Here is a 17,867-nt window from a genome sequence, read left to right as displayed (position 1 = left end):
TAGTTGACTAACTCTAGGTCTATGAAGAACATTCTAGGTTCGGGAATTCCCTGGAGGTCCAATGGTTCGATCCCTGGTTGGGGAACTAAGATCCCACAAGCCACGCAGCACGCCCCCCACCCCGCCAAAAAAAAGAGAACATTCTAGGTTCATATACAGTTAATTAGGAACAGTCTAGGTTGAGAACAAAACACTATATAAATAAAAATGCAAGTACAGGAAACTGAAACAGCCATTCAACAAAAGTAATAAATAGCCACATTTGGCTTAAAGTAAAAAGCCTGGAACAAGATTAGAGAGAGTTCTGAATACCAGGCTAAAGACATAATTCTACACCCTCCACAGCAGGAGTTGCAAACTCCAGGCAGCTAACGTAACAGAGTAAAGTGTGCAGGGTATTAAAATGGTTATGAGTAATGGGGACTGGAGCAAACTAAAGGGTACATGCCACCCCTAAAAGAGGCTCTTGATATCACTATGATACGTGCCTCCCTCCAGCCACTCAGTGTCAAGCAGGAATGTAGACCCTATAATGCCAGATCTGTCCATTTCTTCCAGAGACACCAGAAATCTGGAGTTTAAGTAAGGTCTCTTGATTTTTAAATGTTGGCAACTACTTTTTAAAAACTGCTTTAACACTGCCAGTCAAATTCACCATACCTGTGGAGCAGATGTGCCCTATGCACTGAGACAACTTCTGCTTAAGGACTTGCAGACAAAAGTAACATCATAAACACTAGATACTAGAGGTTACATCCTTTTCAGACACACAGGCTACCTTGATGTTTCATAAAAGCAATATAACCTTCCATCATGTTTAATTTACCATGGCTTTAGTATAATCATTTCTTTCAAAAATCTCCCATTAAATATTCCCTAAGTCCATACCAGAAGGTGAGTCAAACAGAGTAGAGCTCTTTACCATGGCAATATAACTGTAACTGAGCACGATTTCTCGGATCTTCCTCATCTCTTCTTCTAGATTGCTGGCCCAGACTTCACAGATGACCTGGCTGTTCTCCACAAGTGCCGCAGGCATCCTGAAGAAACTTGAAGTCGCTTTCAGCTGACTATGTTAGAGGGGACTATGTCAATGGTTGATCTGATCTACATTCAAAAACACATTTTGAAATCACATTAATTTACATACTGGCATTAAGACATTAACAAAGATATCAAAACAGTATTTTACCATCACTTCATCAGCTTAAGCTAAAACATTAGGACTATTATATTTATTCTCCATTTTATATGATGAGGGAAACTGCCTTTGTCAAAACAAACACACACACACACACACACACACACACACACACTCACTCTCCCTCCCTCAGTTCTTTAACCTGAAGAAAATAAAATTACTTAAGAAACATGAAGAAACTTTTGCCCAAGCTACCCTTTAGCACAGAAATGAAACCATTGCCCTAAACCAGTTTTTGAGCCCTCTCCAGACTACCTAAAGACTAAAATAGTCCCCTGTTGACACAAATATGCCCTTACCATGACTTTCACATCACTTTGCACAGGGACCAAATCATGGGAACATTTCTAAAGGAATCACTTTAGCCAGTTTAAATGTACTGGGATCTCCAAAAGCCTGAAAGAATGCGGACCTGAACTCTCACACTGAAGTCCTAACACCATACGATGAATATGGACGTGGGACTTGCCCCTCCACTCCCCCAAAAAAGGAAATTCTTTTTCCCGACAATCCAAAAGTCAAATACAACTAGAGGCAAATAGATCATGAAGTGAGAGATGTAAGTTGTAAAAACCAATCCCAAGTTGAACAAACAAAATGAAAATCAGAATTTATTAATGTCTACTTTTCAACATACAATATTATAAAGAAACTAAGTATCAATTCAACAATAAAAATAGAGAAGACAGCAGGTATAAATAATTCAACCAGAAGCAGAATGATTTACAGTGTATATTCTGGGAGGAAACTGGGGAGGCAACAGTATTCTACACGATAAAACTCAACATGGTTCAGCCTCAGAGTAATGCTGTTATTATAGCAATGATACGCTTAGTTATAAAAAGACAAAACGGAGCTTATCATAAGTGGATTTCCTTAAAACGCAAGCCCACGCACAGATCCTCAACACAATGTAAGAGTGGGCTCCAGCGCATATATTTAAGGAACAATTCCTAGAAAGAGTAAAACGAACCTTTGCTTTCTACTTTCAAGATAAGCAGATACAACAATAAGAATCTGGATCAAAACAAAATTGCCATTCTCAAGTGGCATCATTTCTCTGAGACACTTCTGAGAAAACAATCTATTGGTTTGTCACCAACCCTTGAAGATTCCATTTATTCAAGTTACTCTACGTTTTTACAGATGCTTCTCTGAAATTATAGTAGACTTACTGTAATTACTCTGAAACTTAAGTAGACTGTGGTAGCTTCCTAACAAATATGGGTGAACACTTCTTAAAGGCAGAATCCATTTCTTCTCATTTTTGTTCTATACACAACGGGCATGAATGAAAGGCATGCAGATGAAGAAATCAAGAACATCAGAAAATGGCAGAAGTTCAGACTGAGTGTGTAGTAAATTCCCCTATCTGACCATAATTAAGAAAATGTTGGGGGAATTCCCTGGCTGCCCAGTGGTTAGAACTCAGCTCTCTCACTGCAGGGGGCCACAGGTTCAATCCCTGGTCGAGGAACTAAGATCCCACAAGCCACGCAGCAAGGCCAAAAAGACAAAAAAGAAAATGTTGGGCCTCAGAACTTTAGATTCTAAACCATGCTTAAGGTTTTCCCCTGCAAAAGGGCATAAAACCATTTCTATGCCCATTAATGTTAAATCAGTACCACTTCGCTTCCTTATTTCCCTAACTGAAACAATGCACTCCCTTTTTGGTGTCACTTTAAACACAACCATAAACTACTTTAGGGGAAGTGGGTATCACTAAATTGAAACATCTCCATAAAAGCAAAAGCAACTAAAGGGACTCAAGCAAAAATGTCTCTGGCCTCCAAGCAGCAAAGAGCAGACTTAAAAAGAGGGCAATTAGATATTTACATTCAACCCTTAGAACAAGGCTCCCCAGCTAAGAAGCTCTTAAGGTTTTATCAGAAGAACTCAGGAAACAATATGAAGAGGCTCCCTCTCGTCAAATAAAATATGATATGAACATCATTATGGATAATTACTACGATGCATCACTTTTCAGATACAGATTTAAATCCAGGAGTTCATAATGAACTAAGAAAATACATTTACTTGGCCACCACTGGAGAATGCTAATGAATGGACTTATTTTTAAAAATATGTATCTTGTCTTTCCTATATAAACTGTAACCCCAAGTAACCAAATAGTTGAAGGAAAGTTTCTCTTTATAAAAGTTGTATAAATAAAAATAAATAGGGAATGACAGACTATCACCGTTTTGTAACCCCTAATGAACTTAGAGATCTGGGCAATAATCATAATGGCATTTATACGGAATTTCCAGAAAAGGCAACTCTATAAAGGCAGAAAAGACTACATGGTGGGATGGGACTGAGAGTTATATAAATGGGAATGAGGTATCATACCTCATGAGGTGACCAGAAATGTTCCCAAACTCCATTAAAATGATTATTGCACAACTCAGTAAATTTACTAAAAATCACTGAGTTTTACATGAAAATGGGTGAGTTTTATAGTATGTAAACTATATCTCAATAAAGTTGTTAAAATAATCACTAGGGCTGTAATCATCATAAAAAGTGCCTCAAAACAACACATCACCACTATGAAACAGTCTTGACCAAAAAAAAATCTAACTTGAATCTGACCAAGCCTCTAGATTTAACTACCAATGTACAGAAAATACAGACAGAGAAACATATTAAATGACACCAGAGAAATGCAATCAGCAAAATCCAGAAACTTCTATACAAAACTAGAGAACCCAGCTTCTTCAACAAATAAATTACAAGAAATAAAAGTAAAAGACTCTCAGGAGATCTATCAGTCAATCAAAACATACAGACCTAAATTAAACCCTGCTCTAAACAAGTGATAGGAAAAAAAAATTATAACATTTTTGAGACAAGCAGGGTTTTGTTTATTTTGCTTTTCTTTTCTTTCTGGTGTTATACTGTGGTTATGGTTTTTTTTAAAAAAAGCGTCTTACCTTTTATAGATAATGAAAAAGAGTTATAAGTGATACAATATGAAATGTGGGGTTTACTTCAAAGTAACAGTGAAGAAAACTCTCAATAACTTTGTACAGTACTATCTTTCTCTACATTTTACAGATAAGAAAACTGAAATGCAGAGACAATTTTAAAAGGTAGTGTCCATGGCTTCCATTTCCAAGAAAATTCTTTTTTGCAATATAGGGGTTGGGGATTAAGAGGTACAAACCATTATGTAAAAAATAAGCTACAAGGATATACTGTGCAACACAGGGAATATAGCCAATATTTTATAGTAACTGTAAATAGAGTATAACGTTTAAAAATTGTGAATCACTATGTTGTACATCTGTAACTTATATAACACTGTACATCGACTATAATTTAAAATTTTTTTTGGATTATTTTTAAAAGCTAACCATTGTATACATATCTGACAAACAAGGAAGTCAAAACCAGACCAGTGGCAAAACATTTAAGATATTCTTCCACCAAACCCTTACCTAGGAAAACTTGCAAGCCCCAAATGTAGTGCCACACAAACAATGAAAAGGAATCACATTGCACACATTTAACTTAGCATAAATTACTGGATATGCTAGCCAAAAAAGAAATAATAATAAAATAATACTAGCAATTCTGCCTGCCACTTTCCACTCAGTGAGCACATGCTCCAGTATGAGCCTAAAATGGGGATCACAAACATACCATTCCCCTTGGCTATTAGTCTTCCTCCTTCTAAGCCTCTCAGAGCCAGCACTGCACAGTGCACCTCACAGTGCAGAATGACTCTATGCCATTCACTTATGTTTATTTGTGCAACATAGCCCCTAAAGGTAAACCTAATTACTCTACCTGGGTTACAACCAAAGAAATAGTAACAAGTTTCAAAACAGAAGGAAAAATGACTGTGCTGGATTTACTGAGAAACACTATGGCCACCTCGAACTCCACACCTTCCTAAGGAATTGTTAAGGATAATTTTGGTTGCATGCACTGCTTGCCTTGCAGGCTGACTTGAAAACTTGACTGCCACCTGAGCTACTCTACATGAAAGCAAAATACAAGCCCTGATACCTGCTGTTTCCCAGTACTACACCGTATAAGAAGGTCACCCAGGAGTTACTGAGGTCTCTGCCCTGCGCTCATCTGTAGAACAAACTGTGCAGTTCGCCCCCCAATGATCTACAGTGTAAACTTCTCCAAAACAAAGCTGCTTACTAACCCAGGAAAGCTCTGAAGAGCAAGTAAATGATAAAGGCAACCGAAAGCTTTCTCTGCAAGCAATCCAGAGTGCCAGACCTTGCTGGAGAAAAGCATGTTTTGGTTTTTCTGATTGTGTTTTGTTTAAGGATAAGAGTGCAAGGAAACAATAAACATCACTTCCCCATTCTAGACGACCGGACAAAGGCTTTGCCGCGCATGGGTAAGATGGAAAAGGAAGTAGCAGCACTTCAGAAGAAATGGCAGCCGCTTGCAAGAGGGTTCTTTCTATCCACGGCCGCGGGGGCCGCAGTCCTCCATCCCCGCCAAACACAGTATCCCAAGACACCACCCTCGACCGAACCGCAGTTCAACCAGATCTTCAAACCACCCATGGGGCCCAGGCCTGTGAGCTGGCTCCTCCAGAGCCAAGAGCTCGGGTTCATAAAGCCACCGAATAGCAAGGAAAAGTTGCGGGGACGCAAGAACCAAGAAGGGGAAAGCCCGCAAGGTTCCAATGTCAGGTCCTCTGACTCACACCGTCTCTCGTCATCCTTCTCTTCCTGTTCAGGATCACTCTCCCTCTTCAAAACACCCTCATCCCTTTCCTCCTCCTAACTCCTTTTTTTTGTAAAACGAAGGTTTTTAAATTGCATGCCTTAAGGACAGAGAGACCTAAGTTCGAAGCCAGGACACGGACGAGCTGTGTGGCTTTGCATAAGTTACTTAACCTCTCTCGTGCCTCAGTTTTCCCTTCTTGTAAAATGGGTCGTCTAATGGTGGTGCACACCTTGGAGGGCTGCTGTAGGGGGTAACAGAATGAAGCATATAAGGTGCTGGCACATATCACTAGAATATTAATATCGTGTGGTAGTGGTGGTTATTATGACTACTATTCGACGGACCTCTTTCTCTTTTCACACACCCTGTCCCTCTCGCACGCTCCCACTCCCCTTCCTCCCGCAGGCCCCCGATGGCCTCCCACACTCTCTCATCTCACGCTCCTCTCTGATAAGCGGGAGCCCGCTTACCCTGACCGGCAGGGCCCGCGAAGCGCGGGCAGACGGGCTGGCGGACAGACTACCCGGGAGCTGCGTGACCCGGTGCTCTCCGCCCGCTGCCCCGGATCGGCTACTGGAACCGAGCGGCTCAGTGAGATGAGCGCCCTCATGCCCAGAGCGACCTTACGCACGGCCCTCCAAACAACCTGGCCGCACCGCTCTACCCACCCGATCCTCCCGACTCGCCTGCTCCCTTCCCGTCGCTCCAGGCGGGCGCGCGCCTGACGCTGCCTGCCCCTCCCCTTCTGCGCGCCCCGGCGACTCCGTGCGTGTTCGCCCAACCTGTGAGCTCGCGGGAGCGGCGCGCAGGCACAAAACCAAGAGGGCGCCGCGAAAACGGCGGGGCGGGGCGACCTCAGACGACGCAAGTGAAATACGGCCCCCTACGGCCTTCGCTGGGTTAGTTTCGCTGGTTCAATTCACCAGGATCACTACTCCATTTCGGTTCTACTTCTGTGCGCTCACAGGGGGCGTGGTCTAGAACTAGCCCCCCCCGTGGTGGGCGTGGCCTATCTGAGCCCGAGGAGAGGGCGTGGCCCGTCTGACCAAATCCTCCAAATTGCAACCTCCCCGTCTACCTTCTTTGAAGGGCCATTAAAATCGGCGGAAGCTGAGTTGGGAGGAGGTTCGCTAGGGGAGATCCTGACCGCTTCCTTCTGTACTAATGCGGCCCCCTGGACCTTCACTTACAAAACCTCTACCATACGGCTTCCTTTCTGGCAAACACTGGGTTGGGGGTGGGGCAGCACCCCGAAACCGAGTCTGGGTGACGTCAGCCAAGGCCCGCCTCCCCCCTCCGAGCCTCGGGGAGCTGAGCGAGCAGCGTTACCATAGCAACCGGCCCGCTAGGGTCAGCTCGAGTTACAAAAAAGATGCAGCCTGGGTTGGGGAGACGCAGGAGGAGCGCTGGCGCCCTCCCGCTTCCCGAGAAGGTCCGAGACCCGGCGGACGCTAAGCGAGCTCGCCAGATCTTCATTGAGAGACCAGTGGGGTCCAGGCCTATATTAGGAGGTTCCTTCAAAGCTCCCACCCGCCCTCCTATTCTCTGTGAATCCTGTTTGGAAAGAGAGCTCTTCGCCAACGCCTGTCCTTAGCAGCGTTTGTTCTCCATTGGTGGGAGAGAAGACAAAGCACTGACCTCCCGCACACAGCTATCAGTTCCGGGCCGCCCTCCTAGTCAGTCGCGCAAGACCTCCACCCTGTACCTAAGAGAAGGTGCGGACTCCCCAGAGCATGGCTGTGGTCATACTCCTTGATGCCTTCCCTCGAAAGGGGCTGTTAAGTGGATAGCAAATTCACCCCCAAGTCCCTGCACCTTCCTACTTTTAACCATTTCCCCCTAAAGAGGCTCTGCAAAATCCTACCTCCGTTTCCGAGACTGGAGGCAGGGCAAGTCTTCAGCGGCAAATTCCAACCTGGATTCCCAAAAGCTAGTCTCCAGGGACGTGAACCACCCCCACCCCACCCTCCACTGCCATCAAATGCACTTTCTGAACACTCCTCCCCTTCACATGAGTGTCTGTCTCCTTATCTGCAACATACGGATATGACTATATCAGCGGATGTTTGCGTTAATAAATGGAAAAACCACCCCACACTGTAGAAGATATATAAGTGTATTCAATAGATAATTGTTTCTGGCCTGTCTCAGTTTGTTATCCCCGAGATATTCAGTGTTTGTTAGCTCTGCTGCAGACTTAGCACCCTTGTCATTCTGTTCAGCAATACTGTGATGGAGAAAGCAGGTAAGCCGCTCCCTTCCCCCTGTCCTGTGAGTTTCTAATATTCTGTAATCCACTCTGAAATTACATTCAGGAGAGCGTAGGCCTATCAGCAGCTAGTCGCATGAAGAGCAGCCTGTTTTTTCCTGCAGCACTGGGCCTGGTGTGCACCGAAACAATCAAGCAGGAAACGTACCCCATATCCTTCCCCCTAATGCACCCTCACCCAGAACTGATGGTTCATTTCTCAGGTCACTGAAGACAAGGGTAACACAAACACAATGATGGCTTGTGTTTCCAGAGACCTTGGAGTGTCTGTTGCAAACAATGGATTTTATGCTGCTCTTATTGCAAAATTAGAACAATTGTGTAAATCACTGATTCCTGATGGGAGGGAGGCCCCAAACAAATAAGAGGGTAGTTGGAGTAGAATATATTCATTAATACATCACATTCGGAAAAAAAATATTGCTTGTGAACTACAAACTATAGAAAGTAAGGCTTAAACATCATCTCAGCTGGGAGAGTACAGGTTTTAAAAAACTGAGGAAAACATTGGTTGTAAAACGGGTCTCCTTAAGAACCAGACAGGGTGATTTCCTTAGCCAGCCAAGCCTTTCCGTTATTACCAAGTCTAAATAAACCTAACGAGATGAATTTCTTAAACTGGAATATGTACAGGAAGATAAAATCTAAAATACATATTTGGGTTTGAAATATTTTGAAAATGGAGAAAAAGGTATATGCCTCCAGGCATATAGTACTGCTATATGAGCCCAAATCTCAAAATCCTTTATAGAGTGCTGACACACCTAGATGCCTGTCAGCTGATTAATTCCATTCCATTACAGTACCCACTGCCCCAGGCTTAGACAAGGTCTGTCACTTTGTATGATGTTTTTTAATCAGATAATATATATATATATATATATATATATATATATATATATATATATATATATCTTTACATTCAACTGAAGATGCATCCAGCTGTCTGGTTTCCTTGGTATAGTTGGATAAATTTCCTGCTTTTGAAGTGTGTTGTCCCTGCTTTTCCTACATAATAGAAAAACCTTCTGACTCTTGACAATTATCAGCAGAGCATCAAACTTCCCCTAAATGTAAAGCAAAGATCATGTTTCATGACTAAGCATTTGAGTATTATTTTGATCTTTTTATTACAACCTGAAAAACCTTCTGATCTCTGATTAGGTCAGAGATCAGAGTTCATTTTTTTAAATCCAGAAATAAGTATCATTTTATTTGTATCTCATTTGATTTTCCTTCTCCCTTGGAGTCTACTAAACTAACAACATTTCAAAATCTACCAATAGTAATCATAAGACTTATTTCCACAGCTGAGAGGGTCCATCAAGGTGTCCTAACTAATACATTCCCCTAATTTCACAATAATTAAATAATTTTAGGTTACCCAGCTCCCAAAGATAGGACCAGGATTTGAGTCTTCTGATTTCCAGTCCAGTATGGGATTGGGTGTTCATCCAATCAATTGTGTTTATGGTCCATTTGCTATGGGCAGGGCTGCATTTCAGCACTGGAGGATGCACTAGTGAATGAAACTGATATGGTTCCTGACCTGGTGGAGCTTAACATTTGGTGGCAGGGACTGACAATAAAACAAGTAAGCAAGCATTCAAGTAAGAAATAAAAGGATAATGAAAATTTTGATAGCCGTCATGAAGGAGACTAATGAGGTAAAAGTCATGGAGAATAACTGGATTGGGGGACGATATAGGCAATTACTTAAGACCTCTCTGAGAAGGTGGCATTTGGGCAGAGATAAGAAGGACAAAACGAGAGAGAGAGAGAGAGAGAGAGAGAGAGAGAGAGAGAGGCATGAGCAGTTGGAAGCAGTAAAAGGATTAGAAATGAGTTTTCTGTGTTAGAGGTAGTGAAAGGCCAGGGCAGCCGCCAAGAGGTGGAGCAAAGGCAGAGTGGCTCCACAGGAAAGCAGAGGCCCAGTGAGCCTAAACCCTGGGAGGCTTTAAACTGCACTCTATTCAAAGTGCATCAGGAAACCCGGAAGGATTTTACTTACAGGAATGACCTGATCCAATCTATGTTTGTTTTTTGTTTTGTTTTTTGGGTTTTTTTGGCCACACGGCATGTGGGATCTTAATACCCCGACCAGGGATTGAACCCATCCGTGGCCCCTGCACTGGAAGCGCTGAGTCTTAACCACTGGACTGCCAGGGAAGTCCCCCGATCTATGTTTTTAAAGATTACCTTAAAAAAATAAATAAATAGGGACTTCCCTGGTGGCACAGTGGTTGAGAATCTGCCTGCCAGTGCAGGGGACACAGGCTCGATCCCTGGTCCAGAAAGATCCCACGTGCCGTGGAGCAACTAAGCCTGTGCATCACAACTACTGAGCCCATGTGCCACAACTAGTGAAGCCCGCTCACCTAGAGCCCGAGCTCTGCAACAAAAGAAGCCACCGCAACGAGAAGCCCGCGCACCACAGCAAAGAGTAGCCCCCCGCTCGCCACAACTAGAGAAAGCCCACGCACAGCAATGAAGACCCAACACAGGCAAAAATTAAATAAATAAATAAATAAATAAAAGATGACCTTGACTCTCAGGGTCAGAGAATGGAGTAAAGGCAGAGACATCTTAATTTTTTTTATTTGAATTACAGTAAATTTGATAAGAAAAGAAAAGAAAGCTAGCTTCCCCCAGGCATGATAAATACGTCACCTATGGAAATATTTGATGACAACTTAGGTAATTTTACTAGGTGGGTCTGACTAAGAGTTACTTGCCACTACTTCTTTTGAGTTTTGTTACTGTGAAACTCATGAAAGCTGCTAACTGAATATTCAGTACTTTATAAAGAAGAAAGTTGACCTCTGTCTGTACAGAGCAAGGCAAACAGAAATACAAGCCAATGGAAAGAGAGCACATCAATACAGCTAAGAGTAAAACTTTTACTTTGGGACTCTCTGGTCACTTCTAAAGCTCTCTTCTCTAGCTGTCCCTTCCTCTCCCTGTTCGTGAATGTAACAAACCCATCTCTGGTGTTACAGCCAGATCTCAAAATCCCCTGTGAGGTGTTTTTTTTTTTTTCTTAATGTGACCAGTGTTGAGAATCTTGTTTTGAACTTCTGTAACATTCTGTCATTTTCTAGGAGCAATGGGATCCAAAGGCTTCAGAATATCTCTGAAGTTTCTAACCAGATGTGTTTGTTTGTGGCGTAAGGGATATATTCCAGAAAAATTGGTAAACACAGTTATAAGTCTCAACTCCATTAGAAATAGAATGGGCCTCAGAGATCCTCTAATCCAACTGGCTCATTTGACAGATGAAGAAGCTGAGACTCAGAGAGGCCGAGGTCACAAAGCTGGTCAGTGGCAGTGCTCAGTTTGAACCCAGATCTACCTTCTTCCAGGATCTCAGGGCCTCTCCTCCTTTAAAGGAGATCAGCTAAGGGAGGGGCCATCTTACACAACCTTGAAATAACAGGAAAGCTAAGCAAGTCCTCAAAATTAGAATGGAGAGAAAACCCAGAGGACCGGAGAGATATTCTCGTTTGTGCAAGCTCTACTGAGAACCTACTATGTGTGAGAGTTATTAGAGCCATGAAGGTACATAAAGCTTCTATTTGACCTGATTACAGAAAAAATTACCTGCTACTCTAGGGAGTGTTGAACACATAAGCTAAGAAAGTTCAGAAAGAAAAGAACAAGTGATTTCCCTCGTGGTGCAGTGGTTAAGAATCCGCCTGCCAATGCAGGGTACATGGGTTTGAGCCCTGATCCGGGAAGATCCCACATGCCACAGAGCAATTAAGTCCGTGCGCCACAAATACTGAGCCTGCGCTCTAGAGCCTAGGAGCCACAACTACTGAGCTCACGTGCCACAACTACTGAAGCTCGCACGCCTAGGGCCCGTGCTCCACAACAAGAGAAGCCACCGCGATGAGAAGCCTGTGCACCACAGCGAAGAGTAGCCCCCGCTCACCGCAACTAGAGAAAGCCCACGTGCAGCAACGAAGACCCAACACAGCGAAAAATAAAATAAATAAATTTATTTTTTTAAAAAAAAGAACCAGAGGCAGAGTAGTGGTCAAGACAAGGAAGGAAATTCTGGGTGGGAGGATTAGTATAAGCAATTACTTGGAGGTAGGCATGACAGAAAATATAAAAAATTTTTCTGTACATAGCAATCAATAAATATTTGCACATGACAGTGATGCTTAGAGCATAGGAAAATAGGAAGTAGTGAGGAATAATGTTATATGAGAGGAGGTAGATTAAGGCGGGCCTTGGAAGTAGGTAGCAAAGGTTTGATCAGGGCACGAGGCAGACTTGGGTGGCCAGGAATATATACATTATGCAAATATCTGGAATATTGAAAAAAATATTGGTACCTCTAAAAGGAGAGATGATGAAAAACAGGAACAAGTTGTACAAAATAAAATTTGTAACAAACATTGAATGTTTACTGAGCTTTGTGCTGTGCAAGGAGTTAGTCAGGGAAAGATGACTAAGATATGGTCCTTTATTGGCCCAATAAAGGATGACACATCTAGACAACGGGACAGCACTCAGCCTTAAAAAGAACATTGTAGCTCTTAAAGGTACTACCTGGAACAACCTCCATATGTGCGTGCTAAGTGAAAAGAGCAAGGAGCATAACAAGCATATACGGTAAGCTGTTTCTAAAGATGGGGAGATATATATGTTTCTATTTACAGAGACAAGCTCTGGATGGATATACAAAACACTCGTCCCAGGGGTTGCCTCTCGGGAGAAGTAGAGGACTGGGAAGGAGTAAAAAAAGACTTGCTTTTTACTGTACACTCTTTTGACCCTTTTGTTTTTTATATTAGACATTATTACCTATTCAAAAATAATTTTTAGAAATTTAAAAATAAAAGCTCACTTCTTTTTCAAAGGTCTCACCTTTTTACATCACGGGTCATCCTGTATTCTAATTTCACCTGTTTCAAAGTGTAAACTTCACCTCTCCAGGGGTTCCTTTCCTGCATCTAGACTGAACAGTAGTAGTTGATACATCTCTCCTCCCTTGGCTGCCCTCAGCAGCAACAGAAGCCATCAAAAATGAGAAAAGGAGGCCCTGTGGTCCATGTCACCTTTTTATTCACTTGAACTGCCCATCTTCTGCCTTCAACATGATCTGACACCCATGCCTCTTATCGAAACTGCCTCCTAGGGGACCGTGACATTTTCTTAAGTTGAGGAAGATGCGGGCAGTTTTTAAAAAGAAGAAAAACAAGCCCAGAGGTCAGTCAAATGTGCTTTTTCCAGCTCTGGCTTGAACTGCGTATTTCCTCTCAGCTTTCAGGAGATGTCCTTTGGCAAGAAGGGCGCTTTTGTCTCTCGTCAAAACAGACCCAAATTCTTTCTCCCGTCACGTGCCTGGCCGGAGCCAGTAGGCTGCTCCGTACGTAACGTGATCACCTTGGCCAGCCTCCCAGCCTACCGACTAATAACAGGGTGAGGCGGCAGCACAGCGACAGCAGCTGCCAGCTTCGGGGCTGAAGGAAGAGAAAGCGGGCTTGAGCTGTGCCAGGACCTTGGAGGAGCTGGGACACAGCCCACTGCAGAGGTGAGCGGGAGCTGCTGGGCAGGGAAGCTGGTCGCCAAGGTCAGGACGCGTCCAAGTTCACTTAAAGAAAGGCAAAGCATACCCTTCTCACCTCTGCCACCTCTCTGTCCTCTCCACTTACAGGGCAGGTGAGATCTGCCTCTGAACAATGTCCTGGGATGTTTTCTTAGTACACAGAGTCCCTTTCTGTCTCACTAATGTCTGCCGTCCTCTGCCCATGTTTGTACAATCTACCTCCTCCGTAGTCTTGTTTTTCTAGCAATTGACAGGTAATTCTGTCAAACGGACTCGCTTTGGCTTCAAAACCACATGAAAGAGAAAATCCCAAATCAGAACTCGAAAATCCTACTGGAAAAAGACTGCCAGGAGGCAACTGTGGTTGAATTGCTTCTCCTCTCTAACCTGCCAGGGTCACCTGGAAGGGATGGGGCCAATTACAACAGTCTTAAAATCGCAAAGGCCCCAGGTCGATGTGGGGACTAGAAGGTGGACAACCATGTCAAAGCTGTTTTGATCGACATACCGGGATTTATCAACAGAGGCTCCACTTTCAGACTTGCTGATGTCCTGGTAGTAGCTCAGGAAGGATTCCCACAGAGGTTACCGAGGGAGAGGAATACAGTGTGTGTAGATGGGTGTGAACAATGGGCCACTGGTTTTCAGGATGCTATACAGGTCTTTGGGGGCATAAGGCAAGCAAGACAAGACAGAGACTTGTAGGGTGCTTCAGTTTCATATGCAGTTCCAACTAACTTTCTCTGGTTGGGATATAAAGATTCAATTCAATTTGGTAAAACAAATGCTCTGAGCGTTAGCTTCTGACCTTAGAAAGGTAAGTGTGTAGTATAGGAAAAGGTGCTGAAACGTTCAAGAGCAAATGTTGGACTCATTCTGAGGGCAAAAAATAAGGCTTTTAATTCTTTTACCCCTCTTATGTTTATTCAACAAATATTTCCTGAGTATCTGCTACATGCCACGTTTGTGTTTGGTACTGTGGATCTCGTAGTAAACAAAATAGGCAGGCTTTCAGCTTCATGGGCATGCAGTCAACTGGGGCAGTAAATCATAAAGGGTATAAGTACCCAAGGCAAAAGCAGTGAAGGGAGCATTGCTAAAACTGTCCAAAGGCAGTAATTTTTGTCTCAAAATTCAACCTTTTCCTTCATGCATTTTACCTTCTTGAATGAGTATCTTTCCCCTCTGTAAAAGTCTCACGTACGTACAGACCTTGGTCATAGCAGTTCCTCGAAACCCTCTTCATCAGAGGCTTTAAGCTAGAGGCAGGCTGTTCAGCTTTTCCCAAGAATACAAACAGCCTGAGAACAGAGGCTGAAGTAATGGGAGTTTCAGTCCTCAGGAGAGTAGTCCTCTCCCGTATGAAATAGAATTTATGCTATTCTGAAAACACATGTGGCACCAGGCAAAGAGTTAGGAAGCCTGGATTTTGCCAGAAACTGTGTGGAGTTTGGAACAAGTCAGTTCTGCTATCTAAGCCTATCTCTTTAGCAATAAAAATGGAAGGGGTATACCAGATGGTCCATCAGGTCTTTTTTTTTTTTTTCTGATAATTTCATGAGATATTTACAAAGAAACCATGCACATTCACATAAAGATAATATATCTTGTACCTATAAAATGGGAACCTTCATCAACCATGCAGAATATCCAGGAAGCCAGAATCTGAAAGAATCAGGCTGCAGACAAATACAAATTAAACTGTCTACTTCTCCCACCCTCATCCCATTCCCCTCCCCTGTCTTCAGATTTTTTTAGGTTGTGAACATGCACTATAGGCTCACTGTGCCATTTACCTAGATTGGGGATTCTGCAATAAATCATTGCTTTCAAAACAGTCAGAATCATCTGCTTTCAAAACAACCAAACTAAAAAGTATCTAATTTGGATAATCTTATAATATCTATCGAAATCCCTTTAAGGGAGAATCAATTCATTGTTATTAAGTATTAGAATATTTACTTTTAGTGTATTTAATTTCTTTCTCTCTCTGAATGCATTCTCATCATAAATGTTATTTCATATCCTCCTCCTACATACTTTCTCACTTGGAAAATCAAAGTTATATAGTATTACATTATTAAATAGGACCAAGAAGCATGTCTTATTCATGTTTGTATCCTCTGTAGCTAGCATTGTATCTGGCACACAATAAATATTTCTTTTTTTTTTTTTTTAAAACACGTGTTTAGCTGGTGGAATTTATTTTTTTAATTTATTATTATTATTATTATTATTTGTGATACGCGGGCCTCTCACTGTTGTGGCCTCTCCCGTTGCGGAGCACAGGCTCCAGACGCGCAGGCTCAGTGGCCATGGCTCACGGGCCCAGCCACTCCACGGCATATGGGATCTTCCTGGACCAGGGCACGAACCCGTGTCCCCTGCATCGGCAGGCGGACTCTCAACCACTGCGCCACCAGGGAAGCCCTAATAAATATTTCTTGAAAGAATGATTATTATCTTAGAAAAACCATGCACTATTTTACCTTTTGTATTAAAAAAGAAAAGCACACACACACAATATCTAATCCATTGTTTGTGGCTGATAGAGGCTGATCTCATTCCTTTGTGTCCTTTTACAATCCAAATGCCCACCCTGCATTCACCAGCATCAACACATTCTATACCTTTTGCAGACTTAATCGGTATAATGAGCACTGAATTCAAGTTCTGCCACTAAATAACTGTAATTTGAAGCTGAATAATGAAGATTTCTATGCCTCCATTTCTTCAAATGGAACATGGGGGCATCAGAATAGATGAGCTTAAGACAACTTCTAGCTCTTAGATGGGAGACTTCAAAAGGTAGAGAAAAAGAGAGGAGGTACCATAAAAATGTAATGATTATAGTACCTTAACATAGTAAATATTTAATAATTGCTATTGTTGATTTTGTTTGCCAAAATTTCTAACTTGAACAATACCACTGGCAAACAATGTCAAGGAAATTCTTTGGGTGAAGACACATCGGCCCACCATGTTTGAGGTCCCCCATGGAACCTCTCTGACTGACTCTGTTCAGTTAAAACTGAAAACAAGTCTACAGATGTAGAGAGGCACAGAAAACAAGCTGCTTTATCATAAAATATTCAGAAGAATGATACGGTTGTGTAGCTTAGAGGAGTCAGCTGCCTAGACAAACATCTCAGGAAATAGCATGTGGGCCTATTGGCTTAGCCGAAGAAAAATGACATATCAGGAAATGTTTCATTGCTTCTAATGAAGTCAGATGTCAACAGATAAATGCTATGACTCCTGCAGCCACAGGGTCTTCCTACCACCAAAAGATAAAGAGTCACTTTCCCTTTGACCTGAAGGCTGCCGTTCCAAGGTCAAGCTTAGGTATCAGCCCCTAATCACTCAGTCTCAGCAAAACAGTTTCTATGGCACGGACACAGCAGGCATCAGCACCCTGCCTGTGGCGTCAACAGAGCCGCCTCCTCCCAGGGTCTTATTGTACTGACAGCCATCCTAGTCTCACTTAGGTGTTTAATTTTAATACCTACTTAATACTTTACATCCAGCCTCCATCTCAGAAGGGTTTGAGATAGCTTCCAATAAAAGGATATATGCAGTAGAATAGTTGCAGAAAAATAAAAACTGATTAGAACCCATCAGGCACTCAATAAATACCTTTTATACTGTTTTGATGTGGGGGTGGGGGGCAGTGATCTGTAGAAAAAAGAACCAGGTGCTTTACTGCTATTGCTTTGCTTTTGGACCATGTAAAATCATTACCAAAAAAAAAAAAAAAAGAAGAAGAAGAATAAACAGGGCACTGGTCCTTGTCGTAGTTACCTTTAATAATCTAATGAATGCTATGAATATGAAAAATGAAATTTCAGGGGAGACAAAGATTTCCCAAAGCCCTTAAGGAACTGCAATTAATATGATGAAGAGTAAAGTAAAAGTGAATTACTCTGTGAATCTTCAATAAAATATTTCCTATGAATGAGCACTGAATTCATTTAAAATTTTTTAATATTTCTGTAATTTTCTGAATAGGTAAAATATACTCATGGTACAAAATTCAAAAGGCAAAAAGTAAGGCACGTGGTAGGAAGACAGCCTTCCTTCTGCCTTGACCCCCAGCCACCGAATTCACCTCACCAGAAGCCACCACTGTAACC

At 42.5% G+C, this 17,867-nt stretch overlaps 2 protein-coding genes across 8 annotated transcripts in view; one reads left to right on the top strand and one right to left on the bottom strand.

Moving 5' to 3' along the window:
- CNOT8 (CCR4-NOT transcription complex subunit 8) overlaps positions 1–7,787 on the bottom strand; it is a 30,403-nt gene extending 22,616 nt beyond the window's left edge. For 5 of the 7 annotated variants that reach the window (XR_009563500.1, XM_030834218.3, XM_030834212.2 and 2 more), the window contains exons 1-2: positions 6,376–6,508; positions 923–1,107 (exon numbers count right to left, since the gene is read on the bottom strand). Coding sequence is in view for 6 of the 7 variants with exons in the window: in XM_030834218.3 (XP_030690078.1) it covers positions 923–1,039 (117 nt within the window). In the remaining variant the exon portion in view is untranslated. Of the gene's footprint in view, positions 1–922; positions 1,108–6,375; positions 6,509–6,687; positions 6,708–7,769 lie in introns of those variants that run through there. The other 2 variants (XM_060296524.1, XM_030834215.3) reach the window with 2 other exon arrangements.
- A 5,794-nt stretch (positions 7,788–13,581) lies between these two features.
- Positions 13,582–17,867, top strand: part of FAXDC2 (fatty acid hydroxylase domain containing 2) — a 27,655-nt gene continuing 23,369 nt past the window's right edge. Inside the window, exon 1 of the mRNA XM_030834211.2 lies at positions 13,582–13,719. The gene's annotated coding sequence lies outside the window, so the exon portion shown is untranslated. The remainder of the gene's footprint in view (positions 13,720–17,867) is intronic.

This window comes from Globicephala melas, chromosome 3 (assembly GCF_963455315.2).
Source record: "Globicephala melas chromosome 3, mGloMel1.2, whole genome shotgun sequence".
Lineage (NCBI taxonomy): Eukaryota > Metazoa > Chordata > Mammalia > Artiodactyla > Delphinidae > Globicephala > Globicephala melas.
This window is presented reverse-complemented; position numbering and strand designations above follow the sequence as displayed.